The sequence below is a fragment of the Cervus elaphus genome, chromosome 11 (assembly GCF_910594005.1).
Source record: "Cervus elaphus chromosome 11, mCerEla1.1, whole genome shotgun sequence".
Taxonomy (NCBI): domain Eukaryota; kingdom Metazoa; phylum Chordata; class Mammalia; order Artiodactyla; family Cervidae; genus Cervus; species Cervus elaphus.
This window is the reverse complement of record NC_057825.1, coordinates 73,150,456-73,173,505: the sequence shown is the minus strand read 5'-3', so window position 1 is coordinate 73,173,505 and position 23,050 is coordinate 73,150,456. Positions and strand designations below refer to the sequence as shown.

General features: G+C 40.2%; 1 protein-coding gene and 1 pseudogene across 2 annotated transcripts in view; one reads left to right on the top strand and one right to left on the bottom strand.

Moving 5' to 3' along the window:
* PPP1R21 (protein phosphatase 1 regulatory subunit 21) overlaps positions 1-23,050 on the top strand; it is a 61,806-nt gene that overhangs the window by 12,212 nt on the left and 26,544 nt on the right. For both annotated transcript variants that reach the window (XM_043918061.1, XM_043918062.1), the window contains exons 2-12: positions 554-622; positions 4,779-4,925; positions 8,525-8,626; positions 10,155-10,319; positions 10,872-10,930; positions 12,118-12,212; positions 14,861-14,913; positions 15,393-15,542; positions 17,304-17,405; positions 17,493-17,581; positions 20,423-20,559. In XM_043918061.1, coding sequence (XP_043773996.1) covers positions 554-622; positions 4,779-4,925; positions 8,525-8,626; positions 10,155-10,319; positions 10,872-10,930; positions 12,118-12,212; positions 14,861-14,913; positions 15,393-15,542; positions 17,304-17,405; positions 17,493-17,581; positions 20,423-20,559 — 1,168 coding nt within the window. The remainder of the gene's footprint in view (positions 1-553; positions 623-4,778; positions 4,926-8,524; positions 8,627-10,154; positions 10,320-10,871; positions 10,931-12,117; positions 12,213-14,860; positions 14,914-15,392; positions 15,543-17,303; positions 17,406-17,492; positions 17,582-20,422; positions 20,560-23,050) is intronic.
* Positions 5,515-7,661, bottom strand: LOC122702539 (annotated as a pseudogene).

Below are 23,050 nucleotides of genomic sequence, written 5' to 3'. Positions count from 1 at the left end.
CTCAGTTGCTTTTGTACACTGCTTCTGCTGATGCCTGATTGTAAGTCCTCCATTCCTGAGGCTGAAGTGAGTGATGGTTGCATGGCTAATATTAGGCCCAGTATCCTGCTGGGTGTGTTGATGCCCTGTACTTTGGTTTGCTGTAGAATTCTTATTCCATACTTAGTCCAGTTGTATGTATTTTACAGGTGAATGGTATGTCAAGAGTTACAAGGAAAATGGCATACTTAGTACCCTATTGTATATTGTATTAGTTTTTATTTAGGGAGGTGATTGGTTTCATGGAAAGAACCATGTATATGGGAAGTCAAGAGACCTGGATTTTAGTCTTAAGTTTGCATTGTTAAGTTTTATGTCATTGGGCAGCTCAGCCTCTATGTCCTTATTTGTAGAATGGCGGACTGGCGATCTCTGCTTTCCTCTTGAGGGTTCATTTGTATGTGAGCTGATAGTTACTCAGTGTACAGATTCCTATACAGTGATGGTAAGTGATTTCCTTGCTATAAGTGGTTGCTGTATATTAAAAATTAATTATTACTTCCTCTGTTTTCAGCTCCGGGCTCAGAATCAGGTCTTGAAGAAAGGTGTCGTGGATGAACAAGCGAATTCTGCTGCTTTGAAGGTAGGCTACTGAGTGTTTCTGTTGTGAGAGTTAGGTTAGTGTTTGGTGAAGCTTACAGCAGGGAGTGCAGCCCATTTTGTGGGTTAAATTCCCAACTCTGACACTGATTCCCTAGGGACAGGGGAGGGTAATGGAATTTTTTTGTGTTTAACTTTCTTACTTATTTAGGTATGAATGTGATGTGCTTTGGCTTCTTAGCTAGAGATTACAGAAATGTCTTACTGGACTGTATCTGACGCATCTCTCTCATACCCACTGTCTTTCATAGCTAACTTCGTCCGGATTAATGAGGCTTCTTATCTGCCTTCATCTGACAGCACTCTGCAGGGACCGGGTCATATTCATGTTTATATCCCTAGCATTCAGCAGATTGTCCCCTAATAAGTGGGTCTGAAAGTGTGAATCATTTAGTGCGTTAATCTTGCTTTGGGTTGAGCTGTTTGATAGTGGTGACCTGTGTTAATGAGGACTGTTTGAGTGATCCATCGGTACCTGTGACACCATACTCTTTGTGACCCCAGGGACTGGAGCCTGCCACACTCCTCTGTCCATGGGATTCTCCAGGCAAGAATACTGGAGTGGGTTGCAATTCCCTTCTCCAGGGGAATCTTTCTAACCCAGGGATTGAACCCAGGTCTCCCACAATTACAGGCAAATTCTTTACCATCTGAGCCACCAGGGAAGCCACTATTGCTTGGTGATATTCTTAATTGGATAAATTGATTCTAGGATATGGATTCCTTCTTGGCCAAGGGTCAGTAAAATACACTGCCTCCCTCATTCTTTCACTGCCTCCCTTGCTCCCTCTTCAGAGAAAAGGGCTTAGGAGTCCCTTTACTTTTCCGTCTTTCTGGAGTAGCCTGCAACCAGTGACACATCTCCTGTGTATTTCCACTCAGGTCACCAAGATCGTGAGATGCATCCTTTCACTTGGCTAGTGTCGGACCCTTCTCTAGAGAAAGCTGTCTCTTGAGGGGTGCTCCCTCCTTGGGTGCTATTCCACCGACTCGGGGCTGAGATGGTTCAGAGCACCTTACCCTAAGTTCTCCGCACTTAAGCTGAGATGATTAAAATTGAGCTTTATAGTCAGGATTTGTTAGCTAAGTTACTATTTTGTCTAAGCACTGAAGAAATTAATCATTATCTCCTTATGATGTTTTAAACCTATCCCCGGGGACAGTATTTCCTAACTCATCGTGGTCGCCCACACGGGTGTTTCACAGCCTCCTGTGGCTGATTGCGTCTGATTAACTCTGATGGTGGCGGCGGCGGTCACCCCGGTGATGGTGACAGCAGGCCCTGTTCCCTGAGTGCTCGTTGTGTGTCAGGCTGGCGTTGCGCTCAGCGCCTTACACCCATTTCCTCAGTTTTCACAACAGCCCTGGGAGGGCACACGCCACTGTCGTCATTGTCATTGCAGGGACTGGAATTTATAGAGAGATGGGGATGGATGTCTTCTGAAATCAGTGATTGGTCAATGGGGCTGGAATATTAGTCACATAGTGATTAATTAATTATAGGGATGTAAAGAGATTACTTTTAATTGAACTGTTCATTGCAGTAGGCATTTTGATTATATTAGGTTTGTCTCTTCAATGAGTTGTTAGATACAATGAGCATTTATTGATTTGAATTTCCTTAACTTGAAATATATAATAATTTGGACATGGGCTGGGCCTAAGTTTACCATTGAACTTCAAGTAAACATTAAGGGTTTACTGAACAAGCCACAGAAAAGGAAATTTTTTTTCTCTTTAATAGAAACATATTCTATCCCTCTAGCCATGCCCTCAACCTGCAAATAATGTTAGCAGATTGCAGAAACAGCCTCTGGTTTTTAGGTTGCTGTTTCAAAATCCACTATTCAAAATTGGGAAAGTTGCATTGATATATATATATACACTATCATGTATAGAATAGGTAAGTAGCAGGAAGCTGCTATATAACACAGGGAGCCCAGCCTGGCGCCCTGTGACAACCGAGAGGGGTGGAATGGAGTGGGAGAGGGAAGCTTAAGAGGGATGGGAGATATATGCAATTATGACTGATTCAGTTGATGTACAGCAGAGACCACCACGACATTGTAAAGCAATTATCCTCCAATTAAAAAAATCCCCTGTTCATTAAAACTTGACCTCTTCTTAGCTTTATTGTGGTTTTTCAATGTAAGTAAACATACAGATCTTTCAATTTATGGTAGTATATGGCCATTTGTGTTTGATTACCAGTGAACACGAAGTTACCAGACTGTCGTAAGGAAAATATAGTTAGAATAATATTATTTTTAAAGATAGAGTGAAGCTAAATATATCTCCTGTTTCCCATTTTCTTACCCTGTCGTGGTATAAACAGTACAGCATGGTCAGTAGAAGATGTGTTGTTTAGATTTTAGATTTTGTTCCTATTTTCACTGTAAAGTGAACTGAGAATATTCTTTGTTAGGATATCTGGAAAATATTCTTTGTTAGAATAATATTGATTTTTATCTTTGACAAATCAGAATAATTTAAAGTTCAGAGTATTGAAAAGACTTCATTTTGACTGACTTAAATTCATGGAGGATTTATAGGAAAAAGTGAATACAAATATATTTCTTCTATTCTTGCTTATTGAAGGGCATCATCAGTGAGTCTGAGGTTCTCTTTAAAATTTCAGATTTATAAAATTGTAGCCTCAGACTTTGTGACTCCTCACCACCAAACACATGAATAACAACATTATATAAAAACACATTGTTGTGGATATTTAAGTTGATAAATGTTACTTCAGTAGTATACTCTTTAGCTTTATTTATTTATTTATTTATTTTTTTTATTAGTTGGAGGCTAATTACTTCACAACATTTCAGTGGGTTTTGTCATACATTGATATGAATCAGCCATAGATTTACACGTATTCCCCATCCCGATCCCCCCTCCCACCTCCCTCTCCACCCGATTCCTCTGGGTCTTCCCAGTGCACCAGGCCCGAGCACTTGTCTCATGCATCCCACCTGGGCTGGTGATCTGTTTCACCATCTTTAGCTTTATTTTTAAATTTGCTTGGTTGGACTAGAAAATGATTTTGGCACCAAACAGAGCTAAAAAACCATAGGAACTGGAATGATAAACATATAATTTTAATTCCTTAAAGAAAGTGGTTTTGACATGAAAAGGTGCTCAACATCACTCATTATTAGAGAAATGCAAATCAAAACCACAATGAGGTACCATTACACGCCAGTCAGGATGGCTGCTATCCAAAAGTCTACAAGCAATAAATGCTGGAGAGGCTGTGGAGAAAAGGGAACCCTCTTACACTGTTGGTGGGAATGCAAACTAGTACAGCCACTATGGAAAACAGTGTGGAGATTCCTTAAAAACCTGGAAATAGAACTGCCATATGACCCAGCAATACCACTTCTGGGCATACACACTGAGGAAACCAGATCTGAAAGAGACACATGCACCCCAATGTTCATCGCAGCACTGTTTATAATAGCCAGGACATGGAAGCAACCTAGATGCCCATCAGCAGATGAATGGATAAGGAAGCTGTGGTACATATACACCATGGAATTTTACTCAGCCGTCAAAAAGAATTCATTTGAACCAGTCCTAATGAGATGGATGAAACTGGAGCCCCTTATACAGAGTGAAGTAAGCCAGAAAGATAAAGAACATTACAGCATACTAACACATATATATGGAATTTAGAAAGATGGTAACGATAACCCTATATGCAAAACAGAAAAAGAGACACAGAAATACAGAACAGACTTTTGAACTCTGTGGGAGAAGGTGAGGGTGGGATGTTTCAAAAGAACAGCATGTATACTATCTATGGTGAAACAGATCACCAGTCCAGGTGGGATGCATGAGACAAGTGCTCCGGCCTGGTGCACTGGGAAGACCCAGAGGAATCGGGTGGAGAGGGAGATGGGAGGGGGGATCGGGATGGGGAATAAGTGTAAATCTATGGCTGATTCATATCAATGTATGACAAAACCCACTGAAATGTTGTGAAGTAATTAGCCTCCAACTAATAAAAAAATTAAAAAAAAAAAAAAGAAAGTGGTTTTGATTATATTTTGGTGAGACAAAAAAAATTTTTTTTCATTATTTTTAAATGTTAAAGACTAAATTACAAGGAATGGTCTGTTTTCACTTTGATGTAGGAACAACTGAAAATGAAGGATCAATCACTGAGGAAACTGCAGCAGGAAATGGACAGTTTGACATTCCGAAATCTGCAACTTGCCAAAAGGGTCGAGCTACTTCAAGATGAACTGGCTCTAAGTGAACCCCGAGGCAAGAAAAACAAGGTAGGTCAAGTCCAAACAAGGTGGGGTGACCTTGTCATTAGGTGCAGACAGCTCCAGGCCATCCTGGTTTTAGCAGAAGACCTCACCTCCAAATACTCTAAAGGTCTATTTATTGCACCTGGTTATTGGGTCCAGAAAGCAAACATTTATTGTTAATGTATACTAAGTATTTATTAGAGCTATTTTCACATGGAAGTGAGTTTTCAAGAGTTTATGCGAAACCAGCATGCACATAGTTGATTTAGTGGCTAAGAAAAATGAATGGTGTATCTCATGTTGGTCAAAATTACTGTTTTTTTAAGTTATACTAAGTCGCCATTTAACTCAAGGTAGGGCAGATAGAATGAGAAGCACTGTCGGATATGAACCACTGTCTATGGAAGTGGCAGTTGAAGTACTCATACATGAGGCTTGTAAGTTTGCTACAGATGTGTTTTCTTTGCTTTTATTCTTAGGAATTCAGTTTGTGTGTGTTTTGTTTGTTGTTTTAGAGAAATGTTGTATTTAATGGTAAAGCTTAGCACACTCCAGCACCAGGCATGGCCTGGAGTCTAAGCAGGAGGGATGGGTAGGTGACCTCCATGGAGCTTCACATGGCAAAGATGATGAGAAAGGCACCCATCAAACAGAAGAGCTCCACAGCCTCAGACAGGGCAAAGCCCAAAACAGCCTAGGAGAAGAGCTGCTGCTTCAGAGACGGGTTCCTGGCATAGCCAGTGATCAAGCTGCCAGCCCTGAGCCAGCCACGCCAACTGTGGTAGCCCCAATGCCAGTAACCTTGGCTGCTGTGTCAATATCCCAGGAGAAAGCTCTGGTCTGGTACTCCTGCCTGGCCACCTGGAGTGGGACACTGCTGTGGGAAGGCTGTTCAGTTGAGATCTCTGGCCTGCTCAGGAAGGAGGCAGACAAAGGCCTGCTGGGATCCCTGGTTGAAGAGTGGATCAGAGCAGGAGGTATGAGTAGCGCCCCGGTGGGCTGTGCTTTTTCAGTCTCCTGGCTTTCACTCTTCTGTGTGATGCTCGCTTATTCATCCTCTTCACTGCATGAAGTTCCATGGGGGTGACCTACCCACCCCTCCTGTTTCGACTTCAGGTCATGCCCGATACTGGAGTGTGCTAAGCTTTACCTTTAAACACAATATTTCTCTTAAAAAAAAAGTCCCAAGGTGTAAATATAAATTTCTTTCCCTTCTGGTTTTATATAGTGAGGTGAGATTCTGATTGATCTAAGATGGATGATACTTTTGATCATTCTGTGGTTAAGAAGTTGCTTCTTTTTTTTAAGGACAGAAGCTAGTTATTGAGTCTTTAAAAGTCCTGTGTGTTTGTTGGACAGCACCCCGAAAATGTGTGGACTGAGGCAATGATGACAAAATGGTCGGAGGGCTTCCGTTCACAGTAACTCTGAAGCAGTGTGCGGGGAGGAAAGAGTGCAGGCTTTGGAGCTGAGCCCAGACTTGAATTCTTCGTCTTCCATTTATAGGTCTATGACCTTAGGCAAATTTTTTAGCCTTGCAGCCTCAGTTGTGGGAAAAACTTTCAGGTTTGTTGTCAGGATTAAGTGAGATCATGTAAAGTGCCCAGGACCGTATGTGCGTATGATGGGCATGTTGACATGATTGTGTCTCATTTCCCCTCCATGGAAGAATTCTCCAGAGTGCTAAATTTTCAAGTAAGTGGGGAGCGGTTCAGTTTAGTCGCTCAGTCGTGTCTGACTCTTTGTGACCCCATGAACTACTGCATGCCAGGCTTCCCTGTCCATCACCAACTCCCGAAGCTTACTCAAACTCATGTCCATTGAGTCAGTGATGCCATCCAGCCATCTCATCCTCTGTCATACCCTTCTCTGCCTGCCTTCAATCTTTCCCAGCAACAGGGTCTTTTCCAGTGAGTCAGTTCTTCACATCAGGTGACCAAAGTATTGGAGTTTGAGCTTCAGCATCAGTCCTTCCAATGAATATTCAGCACGGATTTCCTTTAGGATGGACTGGTTGGATTGCCTTGCAGTGCAAGGAATTCTAGAGAATCTTCTCCAACACCACAGTTCAAAAGCATCAATTCTTCGGCATTCAGCTTTCTTTATAGTACAACTCTCACACCCATACATGACTACTGGAAAACCGTAGCTTTCACTAGACAGACCTTTGTTGGCAAAGTAATGTCTCTGCTTTTTAATATGCTATCTAGGTTGGTCATAGCTTTTCTTCCAAGGAGTAAGCATCTTTTAATTTCATGGCTGCAGTCACCATCTGCAGTGATTTTGGAGCCCAAGAAAATAAAGTCTCTCACTGTTTCCATTGTTTCCCCATCTATTTGCCCTGAAGTGATGAGACCAGGTGCCATGATCTTAGTTTTCTGAATGTTGAGTTGTAAGCCAACGTCACTCTCCTCTTTCACTTTCCTCAAGAGGCTCTTTAGTTCTTCTTCGCTTTCTACCATAAGGGTGGTGTCATCTGCATATCTGAAGTTATTGATATTTCTCCCAGAAATCTTGATTCCCGCTTGTGCTTTATCCAGTCCAGCATTTCTCACAATGTAGTGGTTTTTGCCATACATTGACATGAGCCAGTCATGGGTGTACATATGTGTTCCCCATCCTGAACCCCGCTCCCGCCTCCCTCCCCATCCCATCCCTCTGGGTCATCCCAGTGCACCAGCCCCGAGCACCCTGTATCATGCATCGAACCTGGACTGGAGATTCGTTTCACATAAGATAATTTACATGTTTTAATGCCATTCTTCCACATCATCCCACCCTTGCCCTCTCCCACAGAGTCCAAAAGACTGTTCTATATATCTGTGTCTCTTTTGCTGTCACAGAGGGCTTTCTAATCGTGGGTTCACGTTGGATCAGTAAGTGACTTCATTTTAAGTGAGGAGTGAAGTACAAGAAAGGCACAGGAGGGTGGTGACTGGTGTCTGAACAGTTTCATTGTTAGACTGTCCGTTGAATAGTGTCACTTCTGTGTGTATTCCATGAAAACAAATGTTCATTATTGGCTCTTAAATAGTGCTATTCTTCTATGTAGAAAAAGTTAATATTGGTATAAAGGCAAAAGGAAGGTATTTTTCATAGTCTTTGTGCTTTTTCCTTCTATTTATTTGTAATAGCTTTATCTTGTATTTTTTTAAATTAGAAATGTATGTGAACTTTTGTATAAATGTAGTTTTGTGAATGCTGTTAATTTCTTAAAGGAGTTTAACAACTCAGACTCATGGAATTGCTAAAACTGTCATTTTTTAAACCAGGAGATCAATTGTTGAAATGATATTTACTAACATATTTATGTTGCTAACTTTCTGGATCTACTCTGTCTCCCAGCAGAACTACTCCCAAATTCATCTGCAAAGAATAGTGAGCCTTATCTTTTCTTTTTTTTCTCTCTCTTTTAAACTTTTCTGTTCATTGCAGTATTTGCATTTCCAACTTATGTCACATGGGAAAAGTTAAATGATGGACTGTATACCTTTTGCAGGATTGTTTGACAGTGGTGAACACGTAGAAGAGACAAGCTACTAAGGTGATAGAGAATCTGTGTACCTTAGGATGTTTCTCTAAAGGATGAAAGTTATGTGGACATAACTTATTCTTTCCATCAGAAAAGTGGAGAATCTTCTTCTCAATTGAGTCAAGAGCAGAAGAGTGTCTTTGATGAAGACCTGCAAAAGAAGATAGAAGAGAATGAACGCTTGCATATACAAGTGAGAAAATTGTCTATTTTTCCATATGAATTAAAAAATGGGTCATATGATCTGGAATGTGGAAAAACCAATGCATCATAGAGTGTTTTGTATGTGGGTAGGTGTTTTAATGTTTCCTGTGGTTGGTGGGTACATATGTCACTGGTCATTCTTTCATTTCTAAGATCTCACATTTTAATGTGGATGTGTGCTTTGAATATGCACTTGTTCAGAGGACAGCTGAATAACTTTATAAGTTAATGATACAGAAGTATAATGGGGACTCTTCATTTTATATAGGACATGTTTAGATGGATTATTTAGATGGGGCTTATCATTTTAATTGTGGCAGTTGAGTTGGTTTTTGTCTGTTTCCCTTTTAGTCTGAAAGGTCTCACTAGGGTACAGACCGTGTCAGTTTTTTTTGTCCAGCCTCAGAACAGGGCCTCACTCATGGCATGCCCTCAAATATTTATGGAATGTCGAGTAATCAATGTCTGCTCCAAACCAGTGAGCATATTTTAAGAGTCATAGTATAGTGTATTCAACTGTGCCTCCTGATTTTTTGTGTGTGAAATGGTGAGCGTAATCAAACAGTGGAAAATAAATTTTCATTCTTAGTGTTTGAAAATGTTTACAAAATGAACTTTTGACCTCATGAATTTTGTGTGAAGTAGTCATAATTCTTAATTAGTGTTGAATTCTCATTGGACTTCCCTGATTGCTCAGTTGGTAAAGAATCCATCTGTAATGCAGGAGACCCCGGTTCAGTTCCTGGGTCAGGAAGATCTGTTGGAGAAGGGATAGGCTAGGATTCTCATTAAGGAAAGGAGCTTTACCTAATACAGGAGTAACATCTGTTTGCGTTTTGATTATTTAATTGTAGAAGTTCGCATAACAGTATAGCAAGAGTTGTGCTCAACTGGTCAGTTGAGTTAGTTCTCCATGTGCCAGAGGTAGTTTGAAATAGAAGTCCTTGAGATAGGTTGGGGAAGGGAATGTAGGCTTTGAAGTCTGTTTGTGCCTGTGAAACAGTTGACAGTTAGGTAGCTCCTTGAAGCTTCAGGTTCCCCATCTGTAAAGGAGGGTCTGCAAGTAACACTGCCTGTGACCTACTGTGAGGATCCACTGAGCTCTTGCCTATGCAGTCTCTCACACTGAGCACATGGAACCTTATGGAAGTCACTCAGTGATTAGTCGGAGAAGGCGATGGCACCCCACTCCAGTACTCTCGCCTGGAGAATCCCAGGGACGGAGGAGCCTGGTAGGCTGCGGGCCATGGGGTCGCTGAGTCAGACATGACTCACTTTTTGACTTTCACTTTTCACTTTCATGCATTGGAGAAGGAAATGGCAACCCACTCCAGTCTTCTTGCCTGGAGAATCCCAGGGACGGGGGAGCCTGGTAGGCTGCCATCTATGGGGTCGCACAGAGTCGGACACGACTGAAGCGACTTAGCAGCAGCAGCAGCAATGATTAGTCACTGCCATTGTTTTCTCTTCATTTGTGTATGTGAGGAGGTTGTGAGAAGAAAACGTGCTCTTTTCAGTTTTTTGAAGCTGATGAGCAGCACAAGCACGTGGAAGCAGAGCTGAGGAGTCGGCTGTCCACTCTGGAAATGGAGGCGGCTCAGCACCAAGCCGTGGTCGATGGCCTGACGCGGAAGTACATGGAGACCATCGAGAAGCTGCAGAATGACAAGGCTAAACTAGAGGTAAGCCCCCTGTTGGTGAGAGCTTGTTCAGAAGTAGTCTGGGCTTTTATAAATCGTCTGCCTGCTTTGGAGAACAAAAGTTAGCCACTCGAGGCGGGACTGCAGCCTACAGCGTCTACTCAGCAAGTTGTCATCTGTGGCCTGATTCATCTGCTTTTCTTTTTTTCTCACAGACAAATATGCATATAATTTTGGTTAATAGTGATTGTCATACCACATTTCTAGCAAACAGAACACAGTTTCAAATAAATAGCTATATAAAATTTATAGGGGAAAACCAAAAAGAAAAAAGAATAGAAGAAATTTTTCACCACCTTCAGGATTTCAAAATGGAAAGCCAAGCAATATAGTTTGGCATAGTTTATTTTTAAAAATTTTATTGGCGTATAGTTGATATACAATGTTGTGTTAGTTTCAAGTGTTCAGCAAAGTGATTCAGTTATACATATACATATATTCATTCTTTTTCAGATTTTTTCCCCCATATAAGTTATTACAGACTATTGAGTAGAGTTCCCTGTGCTATGCTTTTCTTTTCCTTCTAAAATTTAGGTAAAATCTCAGACTCTAGAAAAGGAGGCCAAGGAATGTCGACTTCGGACAGAAGAATGGTATGTGGAAATGTGAATTCCAAGGGGCCCTGAAGTGAGAATCAGAAGACCTGAATTTTGGTTTAGTAGCTTCTCTGTCTCAATTTTCTCACGTTTGCAGTGAGACAGAAGTAGGTCATTTCTAGGGGCCTTTTCAGTTATTTTGTCTCTGGGACCTTGAGAATTCTTGGTAGAGGGGCTTGTGCGGCAGCCCTCAGCTGCAGATGTTGCGCCTGTGGCGGATGGCATTCTGGGGCTCCTGCATTGAGGCCTGGGTGCTTTCTGTGGCAGACTACCCCAAAGAGACGGTCTTCTCATAGTCCCAGGCAGGAAAACTGACTGATGATTGTGGTGTCAGCCTTTTAATGTTTAGTTGCTAAGTTGTGTCTGACTCTTTGAGACCCCAGGGGCTGTAGCCTGCCAGGCTCCTCCATCCTTGGGATTTCCCAGGCGAGAATACTGGAGTGGTTTGCCATTTCCTTCTCCAGGGGATCTTCCTGACTCAGGGATCGAACTCACATCTCCTGTGTCTCCTGCACGTAGGCAGATTCTTTCCTGCTGAGCCACTAGGGAAGCCCAACATTTTAATAAAATGGTGCCTTTTAAATAAAATGAGGTTGTGTAATCTAATCTGGAGATATTTACCTATTAAAATATTACTTACCTCTGGATGGTAAGCGTGTGCACCAACATTTATTTGATAAATGACATGTTTTAGGTTTTGATAGGGTCAATCAAGTGAATTTCTTCTATTTAGTTGTACTGAAAATGCATGATGTACCTATATTCTTAATTGAATCAAAACCAAAAATGATCAGATTTTGAGCTCAAAGAAGAAATCTGCTATAATACTTTAAAAACTTTTACCGTTATACTTGAACAAATGTGTTGTAAAGAGAAAATCTTATCAGTTTGAAATGGCTCTAAGATGGTTTTGAGCTTGGGGAAATAAAATTGTATAAGATACTGGGACTGTGATAAATTCTTTGCAACTTCTAGTTATTCAGCGGAAGTCTCAAGGGCTTTAAAATCAAGACTTAGTATTTTTCTTATCTTCATTCTTTTTTTTTAAATAACTCTCTACTACTAAGGGTATACAGATGTCAGGTAAACCTGTCAGTCTGAAAGCCTGATACCAGCTATTGAGGTAACATGCAAATGTTGATCCACTGTCTGTTGATCATATGGTTTTGTATTTTTTCTTTCAGTCAGTTACAGTTAAAGAATCTTCATGAAGATTTGTCAAGTAGATTAGAAGAATCCTTATCAATCATCAATGAGAAAGTACCTTTTAATGATACAAGTAGGTATTATGTACAGTTTTCCATTAGTTGCAGCTCTGAACCTCTTTAGGATAGCCATCTTATTAAAATAGTTCCTAATGTACTTGGCTGAAAACCTCACTCGCCCAACAGAGGGTTCCTTTCTTTTTGTCCTTTTGATCAGCTTTGGCCCTCATGTCTTATAGGGAGATTTTAAGTTGTCACATAACTGTTCTGAAGCTAGTCTTCTTGGAAAAAGCCCAAAGCTACATTTTTCAATTGCATGTATTTAACATATCCCAACATGAAAACCAGCCTGTACACATAAAATACCTGAATACTTATACAAGAAAAGCTGATCACAATGGATGGCAAGGCAGAAGAGGAGTAGCGGGATGGGTGGGAGGTGAATCTTCTCTGTCAGATATCTCCTGCCCTTTGGACAATGTGCAGCGATAGTTCTGGAGCTGACTTGGGTATGCCTGCTTCCCCCTCATCCTTGGAAGGATCTGGTAATTTACATAACCAGGAGTACCAAAGAGAACTTAAAATTGACTTGCGTGTATGTGTTTGAAAGTGTTAGTCACTTTGTTGTGTTCGACTCTTTGCAACCCCATGGACTGTAGCCCACCAGGCTCCTCTGTCCATTGAACTCAACAGGCAAGAATACTGGAGTGGGTAGCCATTCCCTTCTCCAGGGGAATCTTCCTGACCCAGGGATCCAACCCAGGTCTCCTGCACTGCAAGCAGATTCTTTACTTTCTGAGCCACCAGGGAAGCCCAAGTATTAAGTCAAAATCTTAAAGACAAAGAAAACAGAAGCTTGAAACTTAAATTCAATGTAGTATACATTTTCCTTTTTATAATTATATGATTGAAATTAATTTTTGACTTCTCAATTTTTCTTAGGAAAGACCTAAAAAAAGAGGGAAGAAAAGAAAAAGAAAAATAGCAGTTTGCTCTAAAACTGAAATCAGCATATGTCATTATCATATCAAAAACCTAAATTCCTCTGAAAACAACACCTGTTACTGCTTTCTACATTAATGTAAATAGCATCAGCATACTTTGATCCACTAGACTTGAATCCTTGGCATTTCATTTGCTCCTTAATCCTTAGTCATCAGGTTCTAATCATTTCCATCTGAATCTCTTTGGGATAATCCTTTCTTTTCCAGTACTAGTTGTCACCCTGTTTTAGGTGCTTATCATGTCACCAGTAGAGTTACTACTTTTAGTTCTGAAATATTTAGAGATTATTTGCTGAAGGTCTAAATTTTGTATAGGATATGCAAAAATGTATAAGACAAAAATCTCTACCCTCAAGGAGTTTATAGTCTAGTAGGGGGACGATAAGATAGAGAAATATCTGAAATATAAGCTAAGTTATTCCATGAAGAACTTCTTGGGGTTTCAGGGGAAGGGTGATTACTGCTGGTGGGGTTGTTTGGGGAAGGCTTCTGGAAGAAGTGTGCTTTGGGCTGGGCCAGGATGTGAAAGTAGGTTTTGTTGGTCAGAGAGGTGAGGGAGAACCAGCCAGGGAATTGCATGGAGTGTGGTATGTAGGATTAAGGTGCTGTCAGGGCCTGATAGTAGTAGTTAGTTAAGTATGGCTGGAGGCTAGAGTGGATGGGATGTGGAAGCCAATGATAGGTAAGTTCTGAAAGGGTGGGTGGGGCTGGACCCTCAAGTTCTGGGCAGAGGACTTGGGACTTCATTCACAAGGCAGTAGGTTGTTGAAGATTTTAGAAATGTCCCTTGTAAAAAACAATTATTTACTTACATTTGGCTATACTCGGTCTTTATGGCTGCGTGCGCTTTTCTCTAGTTGTGGCTAGTGGGGCCTCCTCTCTAGTTGCGGTGTGAGGGCTTCTCATTGCAGTGGCTTCCCTTGTTGCAGAGCACGGGCTCTGGGGTGCACAGGCCGCAGTAGCCACGGCACGTGGGCTAAGCTGCTTCTCCCAGACTCCAGAGCACACACTCAGTAGTTGAGCCACGTGGGCTTAGTTGCTCCGAGGCATGTGGGATTCTTCCGGATTAGGGATGAACCTGTGTCTCCTGCATTGGCAGGTGGATTCTTTACCACTGAGCCACCAGGGAAGCCCTGGAAATGTCTTGATGAGATTTGCGCACTCACTTGGTTGATCTGGCAACAGAGTGTAGACTACACTGGAATGGGAGAAGGAGACTGATGCTGTTGCCGTCATGGTCCTGGTGTGCTGGGATGGGGGCTGGAGCCTGAGATGTCAGGAGATGCAAGGAGGCAAGGCAGAGAGAGCAGGCAGTGTGGGGAAAAGATGTGGTACAGTTGACAGAGATCAGAGAGGCAAATCTGCGGAGCAGGTTTATGGGAGAGATGAGGTTAACTTGGATGTGGCTTAGTAGTCTAACAGATTGGGTGTGCATCTCTTTACCTTCTGGTGTGCAAGTTTGTAAATAAAAGTCTAGACCTGGGGAGAGAAGCTAATATTGACCCAGTTGGGATGGATGAGCCCCTCTGTTGGGAATGTTGGGAATGAGGGTTATAGAGTACAAAGAAGCCTGTGCAGAGTGCACCCCGGTGATCAGGAAGGGAAGGGACTGAGTGGAGATGAGCTGGCAAATGGGGTGAGCATTTCTTATTTCTCAGTTAAGCTCTTTTTCTGTAAATGTAAAAATGACTTAATGTATATCCATTTTTGTTTTGAAGAATATAGCCAATATAATGCTCTGAATGTTCCAGTCCACAATAGGAGACATCAGGTAAAGATGAAGTTTTTATTTTCAGTAATGTGCATGTCATACTTTTCAGAAACACCAGTTAGTTGTTTGGGCCTCTATTTAGTGCCCCAAACCATTGCATTTAACTTTTACTTTCTTTTCTCATACATTTAAAAAAATCGTGGAACACGTTATTTTTTGACTTTGTAAATAATGCAGATTTTTGCTGTCTCTTACAACATTAGAACTGAATTGTGGGATGCACTGATTTTTGTCATACCTTTCTTTTAGGTTGGTGGCCTTTGCACTTTAGGTTAAGTGGAGGAGGTATATTAGCTAAAATGGACAGCTTTCTAATTTACTTAGACGGTAGTATTAAAATATGAGTGGGATCAAATGAATTTAAATTAAGGAATAATTATTTTAGAGTTCAAATGTTTTCTCCAAAAGTAGACTTAATAAAGTTGTTTGGGAGTTATAACCTGATAGTTGACTTTAACTGTATCTTTTTCATTTTAAAGCTGAAGATGCGGGATATTGCTGGGCAGGCCCTGGCTTTTGTTCAAGATCTTGTCAAGGCTCTTCTGAACTTTCACACCTACACAGAACAGAGGATTCAGATTTTTCCTATTGATTCTGCCATTGACACAATATCTCCATTGAATCAGAAGGTACGTTTAACTCAGGATACCTTTTGTCTGCCCTGAACAAATCTGGAGACTTGCTATTTATTAGACTAGTTCTGTGCTTCAGCCAAGTACTGTAGAGGACATGGGGAGAAACTCCAAGTCATAGCCTTTACTGTCAAGAAATAGGGTAAACATGGAGATTCTTACAAAATTAAATAGTGAGGGATATGTTAGAAGACTTAAGTGTGAATAAGTGGTCTGGGCAGTAAGTGAATGTGACATCATCAAGGAGGGAGACTGCTGTTGGTGGTAGTGTCTGGGAGACTTTTTGGTGATTTAACTGGGCTTTGAAAAATGAGCATGGTTTGCATAGGAGGAGAGAAGTGGGGTAGGTGTTTTTTCCCTGCAAAACTTTTCTCCACAAACCTTTTAAAGTTCATAAAAATTAAAGTTTGAATTTTTGAAATGCTCTTTAATATCACTGTGGGAAAAAGCTTTCAGATGACCTGGGTAAGGAAAATGGAACTGTAGCATTTTAAGGCAGTTATATTTTCTTTTACACTTCTTGTAATATAAAAGCATTTTTCTCCCATTGGTTCTTTGTCCATTATTTTATTTTTATTTTTTTTTGTTTTGGAGGCCTTTTTTGGCCATACCGTGCAGCTTGTGGGATCTTAGTTTTCCAACTAGGGATTGAACCTGGGCCCCAGCAGTGAAAGCACTGCGTCTTAACCACTGGACTGCCAGGGAATTCCCACCATTATTTTACTTAGCTTGTTACCATATTGTGCTCACACAGGGAGAATCAAATATGTTAATCCTAATGGAAATATTTCATTACTCTGAAGAATTCATATTTTTCTCAGTATTTTACCTTTGGTACTTTTATCTCTGAAAGACCCTCTGTGACTTTTCTATTAAGTCTCTATTATTGAAGATTCAGTAACCATTTGTTAAAAGATGACCAAAGCATTTAGACTTGTTCATAAAATCATAAAGTAGACTTTTATACATGAGCTTAGAGTTCACCATATTTAACAGCCCAGAGAGACTGAGTTTTCCGGGCCATATTTCTGTGTAGTTTGCAGTTGGACTAGTTGAATCACATTACTGCAAAATGAGACTTTACATTTGTATACAGAGAAATCAAAATTTGAGCCATTATACCATATTTAAAAACTGAGATATTTCGCATGTGAAAAATTAACTTCTTGTTTCTCAATTGTCTCAATGCCTGGGGGATCTTTTTCTGAATCTGTTCTTCATATTGAATTAGTTCTTCATAAGTATTATAATATCCATGACAGTTATAAAAGTTTTTATATTTTCATTTTGATGATAGTTACATTCCTAGAATGTGTTAACCTTGAACATTGTATGCACTGAATATAAGCTGTACTCAAAAGTCTTGTTTGTTAAAAAGAGTTATGTAACACAAAAATCTGTCCTATGGTTTTGACTCAAATATCAAATCTTTTTTTTTAATCTTAACTGGCACCCCTATGAAGAAGTGGTTGTTTCGGAAAGAAGGCCTATTGGTGCTGTGTTGTTAATAGTATCCCCTCCCCACTTGCCTCGTGCCTAGTTATGTCATCCATCTGCTGGTTTGTCACTTTGCCATGGAATGGGCGCTTGGGTTTAGTATCTGGGATTGTTAGAGGGGAACTTTGTGTAAAAGTCAAATTTCCCAAGAAAAAGTTTGCAAGAGAATTAAGGTTTATAATTCAATGGGTCTATTTACAGATGTTTTGATATCCTTTATTTTCCAGTGATTTAACTCAGAATTCTTCCCCTTCTATTTAGTTCTCACAGTATCTTCATGAAAATGCATCCTACGTCCGCCCTCTTGAGGAAGGAATGCTTCATTTATTTGAAAGCATTACTGAGGATACTGTGACCGTTCTGGTAATTTTCTTCTGGTTTACTTCTGGAAGTGGGAGTGCTTCTTTTTCAGACAAAATTATTAATCTTGAAATTGTTTTTCTTTTCCAGGAGACAACTGTGAAATTGAAAACTTTTTCAGAGCATTTAACCTCTTACATATGTTTTCTTAGGAAGATTCTTCCTTATCAGTTAAAAAGGTACTTACTGCTCTGGGCCAGAGAGCTTGGGGAATTGTGAGGTGTCCTCTGAGCTGTGCTGGAGTTAGTAATGTAACAGCCTGTGCCTCTTGTGCTCTGCCTGACCTTTTTGCACCGCAACCAATTTGGATGTTTGTGAAAAAGGAAAATCATGGCTTGAGCAGCACAAACTTATATTTAAGAAAACTGAATTGTAGTTTCTCAGCTAGAGTTTCTTCAATAGTTTTGAACTGTAATTAGTGCTATAACCATGTAATGCAACATGAACCAGTATTTTTAGTAACTGTGAATGACACATTTATTAAAGGAAATATTTTAGTTTTCGGTATTTGTTATCCTTTTACTGAAAACAGCTAGATGGGGGTAATAATGGTTAACTTCTATATTTGAATCTGTAATCCTTAGGTTTCTTTTAAATAGTATGCTGTTTTTATTATTGGTGATTTAAGTTATAAAATAAAAACTGTGTACATCCTCCAACCCTCATAGGATGAGTCATTTAGTAACCTTAAATATTCCATCTTAAACATTCCTGAAAAGTCAAGAGAAAATAATTTATATAACTGGAAATTTGAGACTAGACCAGTCCATCCTAAAGGAGATTAGTTCTGGGTGTTCATTGGAAGGACTGATGTTGAAGCTGAAAACTCCAATACTTTGGCCACCTGATGTGAAGAGCTAACTCATTTGAAAAGACCCTGATGCTGGGAAAGATTGAGGGCAGAAGGAGAAGGGGATGACAGAGGATAAGATGGTTGGATGGCATTACTGACTCAATGGACATGGGTTTGGGTGGACTCCAGGAGTTGGTGATGGACAGGGAGGCCTGGTGTGCTGCGATTCATGGGACCGCAAAGAGTCGGACACAACTGAGCAGCTGAACTGAACTCAACTGATTGTACATTTTGATACTTTCGATCTAAAACTGCAAAGGCTCCTAATTCATCTAAATCTTTTTGTCCTAAGATTTAGTCTTTTAAAAAAGACAAAGAATAATACAACTGGAAATAAGAGAAATGAGAACATATATGTACTATTATTGATATGTATTATTATTGTTGTTTATTCCGTAAGTCATGACTGACTCTTTGCAACCCCATGGACTGTAGCCCAACAGGCTCCTCTGTCCTTGGGGATTCTCTAGGCAAGAATAATGGAGTGTGTTGCCATTTCCTTCTCTAGGGCATCTTCCCGACCCAGGGATTGAACCTGTCTCCTGCATTGCCAGGCAGATTATTTACCACTGAGCTACCTGGGAAGCCCATAGGTATTATAGTAGATAGCAAAATAAGGTTTAGAAAAGGCATAGATGAAAAGCTTACAGATACTGAAAATATACAAGTAATTATAGTTTTTTAGTCCTTATAAACTAAAGTAGTAGGTTTTAACTTTTCAAAAATATGCAGTTTTATTATTAAAAAATTTATATATGTTAAGAACCATCTTATTTCCTAATTCTAACCTAACAAGTTATTTCAGTAACCGAATTCTGTGATTTGTGCACATGACAGAATTTTAGGAATCAGGGAATTATGACCTCATAATTGTGCATTATAGTTTCTTTCAGATCCTTAAATGTTTTAGTTTAGTATAATTGAAGTTTTTCCGAAAATTGACTCTGAAAGTTTAACACTGAATTGAATATACTTTATTGATTCAGCTTATGTTTAAAAGAATGTAAGAACCATTGTAAAAGTGGTATTTACTATGTGAAAGAGTTAATGCATTTTTATTTTATCTTAATTTATTTTTTCACTATTACGTTTTTAGAAACACTGGGTAAGTCCTTTCTTGATCTAAGATTCCTATTCTTGGGAATGTTCTGTCCCATATGTTTTCAGCCCTACCTAATCAGATTTTCATGTATTTTAGGCAATTTTTTTTGCCATTGGTTTAAATACCACTCTAGTTCGCAAGATGACATGTTCATTAGTAGTAAATGGGTTTAGTATTGAATGAAGCTGTCTGCTATAAATAAATAGAGCAGAAGTGTCAAGGTCAAGGGAATGGATGTGATTCTTGATTTCACATCACAAGTATATAATTCTTGTGCTAATAACTTTTGTAGCTTTGTGTAAAAAGCATTTTACTTGATTATTGCACATTTTGATAAGTACTCTTAAGAGTCTACATAGATTTTTAACCTTGTAATAAGTTTTCCCAAGCACCATTTAAAATGGAAAATTATTATATTTTGTGAATGTTAAGCATTTACTTTTGTATTGCACTTACAGATTGGTTTTTCCAATTTGTCTGACGTTTGAAATTACACACACTTCCCTGATGGCTCGGTGATAAAGAATCCACCTATTAATACAGGAGATGGGTTCAATCCGTGGGTTAGGAAGATCTCCTGGAGAAGGAAATGACAACCCACAACAGTATTCTTGCCTCGGAAATCCCACAGACAGAGGAGACTGGTGGGCTGCAGTTTATGGGGTCACAAAGAGTCGGACATGAGTTAGTGACTAAACAACAACTCACTGAAAAAGGTTTCTTCTTGATTCTCTCTCCCAGTGCCTGTTTAATTCTCTTTAAAAATTCAGCCTATGAAGTATGTTTCTCCTGAAAATATTTTAAAGGGAAGCATTTTTGTGCTTCTCTCAGGATGGAAGGCAGTGGGCACCTTTTCTTCCATTTAGTTGTCTTCTGCTGCATTGGCATTGGAGGAAGCCAGTGTGTACATGATGGTATAACAAAATGGAACCTTGTCAATGAGCTCGTTTATTTTTTTGGTACATTCTCTCTTCGGATATAGATGTTTTAGGATTTAGGTAGTTTCTTATAGCTGATTGAAAATCATTCGGGATGCTCACTTTTATAAAATCTGCCCATTCCTAGCCTAGAAGAAGAATGTGACGCTTCCCTTTGCACGTCTGCATTACGAGCCAGGAATCTAGAGCTGTCCCAGGACATGAAAAAGATGACAGCTGTGTTTGAGAAGCTGCAGACTTACATTGCTCTTCTTGCCTTGCCAAGTAAGTGCCTTTGTTACTCATGGTTCAATGTGAAGAGCTTAGAGTATAAGAAGTTGGAGACGGGAGGTGGTTTGGCATGTTTGAGTGAGAAGAGCCTAGGATCTGGGGCCAGAAAGACTTGAATTCATATCCTGCAGCCCTTTATACATTTATGGCCTTGGGCAAATCACTTTACTTTTCTGCTTCTGTTTTCCCACTTATAAAATGAAGGTAAATGTGTTACTGAGTTAAATTAAGAATCCCCGGTGGTCTAGTGGTTTTCCCTACTTTCTTCAATTTAAGTCTGAATTTGGCAATAAGGAGTTCATGATCTGAGCCACAGTCAGCTCCTGGTCTTGTTTTTGCTGACTGTGTAGAGCTTCTCCATCTTTGGCTGCAAAGAATATAATCAATCTGATTTCTGTATTGACCATCTGATGATGTCCATGGGTAGTCTTCTCTTGTGTTGTTGCAAGAGGGTGTTTGCTATGACCAGTGCATTCTCTTGCCAAAACTCTATTAGCCTTTGCCCTGCTTCATTTTGTACTCCAAGGCCGAACTTGCTTGTTACTCCAGGTGTCTCTTGACTTCCTACTTTTGCATTCCAGTCCTCTATGAAGAAAAGAACATCTTTTTTTGGTGTTAGTTCTAGAAGGTCTTGTAGGTCTTCCTAGAACCATTCAGCTTCTTTGGCATTAGTGGTTGGGGCATAGACATGGGTTACTGGGATGTTGAATGGTTTGTCTTGAAAACAAACTGAAATCATTCTGTCATTTTTGAGATGCATCCAAGTGCTACATTTTGGACTCTTTTGTTGACTATGAGGGCTACTCCATTTCTTCTAAGGAATTCTTGCCCACCTTTAGGTTTTCTTTTGTTTTATACTTCTAGCTCTTACATTTAAGTCTTTGATCCATTTTGAGTTAATTTTTGTATATAGTGTGAGGTAAAGGTCCAGCTGCATCTTTTGCATGTGACTGTCCAGTTGTCTCAGTACCATTTATTAAAAAGACTGTTTCTTCCATATTGAATGTTCTTGGCACCCTTGTTAAGAATCGGTTGATCATCGTTGTCTGTTTACCTTATATCTCCAATGAACCTACCAATTTCCTCCTAGTTACCTTCAGCACAGGTGCCGTTATTTTTGATGGTACCCCTGGGCTTGAACTTCGATATAGTCTGTTGTGAATAAAGTCAATTCCTTTGGGAAAAGATTCAGAGTTTTCTGTTTAAATGACTATTTCTCCCCTGGGTTAAATCTCTGAGCCATAGTTCTCTGCTAGGGGTGAGGACAAAGATGTACTTCTCTTAGAGTGACATCCCTGTATGTATAGCTGAGTACTCCATGGAGAGGGTAGCAGCCCCCTGTCGCCTCTACTTGCCTCTTTCAGCGAGGAACTCCTGTTACTGAGCTGGGGCCAGGGTGTTCATGGCCACAGATTCTCAACATCCCACAAGTCAGGGCTGGGTGAAAGAAGAGAACCCCCACCCCTGAGTCATACTTAACTAGAATTTAGCCTCAGCAACAGGGAGCTGGATAAGGAATGCGGCTCTCTACTGAATTAGGGCGAGGGAGTTTGGTGTTCTTTGCTGTACTCTCTGGACTGGGGTTTCTAGCTCACTGACTGGGCGGGGGAAAGGAAGTGGGTTCAGATAGCACAGATTGTTGCTGTTGTCAGTGAATTGATACAGATTTTCTTGAGTAACTGTTTCTTCATTAGCTGGATGCCCTTAGGATAATTTCCAGAGTTTTAAGTGGTTGTTTTTAAATAATTTTCATCAGTTGGGCTGGAGAGTGGATATGTGGAGCTTGCTTATGCTGTCATGCCGGAATTAGAATTACGATGTTTGAATAGTAGTGTTTTTAGTGATGTTCAGCAAACAGTAATATGTAGGGAAAAGAACAAAATGAGAAATGTGTTCTGTAGTAACAGGTGAAATTCACAAAGACTTTTCATTTCATAGAGAATCATGAAAGACATAATCCTGCCTAGCAATTTAATTTTGATTCTTAACCATTACTAACTGTGGACATGAGGAATGCAAATCTGTTTCAGTTCAGTTCAGTCGCTCAGTTGTGTCCAGTGCTTTGCGACCCCGTGGACTACAGCACGCCAGGCCTTCTTGTCCATCGCCAATTCCTGGAGCTTACTCAAACTCTTGTCCATTGAGTCACTAATGCCATGCAACCATCTCACCCTCTGTCGTCCCCTTCTCCTCCCGCCTTCAATCTTTCCCAGTATCAGGGTCTTTTCAAATGAGTCAGTTCTTCACATCAAGTGGCCAAAGTATTGGAGTTTCAGCTTCAGTATCAGTATGTCCAATGAATATTCAGGACGGATTTCCTTTAGGATGGACTGGTTGGATCTCCTTGCAGCCCAAGGGACTCTCAAGAGTCTTCTCCAACACCACAGTTCAAAAGCATCAATTCTTTGGAGCTCAGTTGGAGCTCAGCTTTCTTTATAGTCCAACTCTCACATCCATACATGACTACTGGAAAAACCATAGCTTT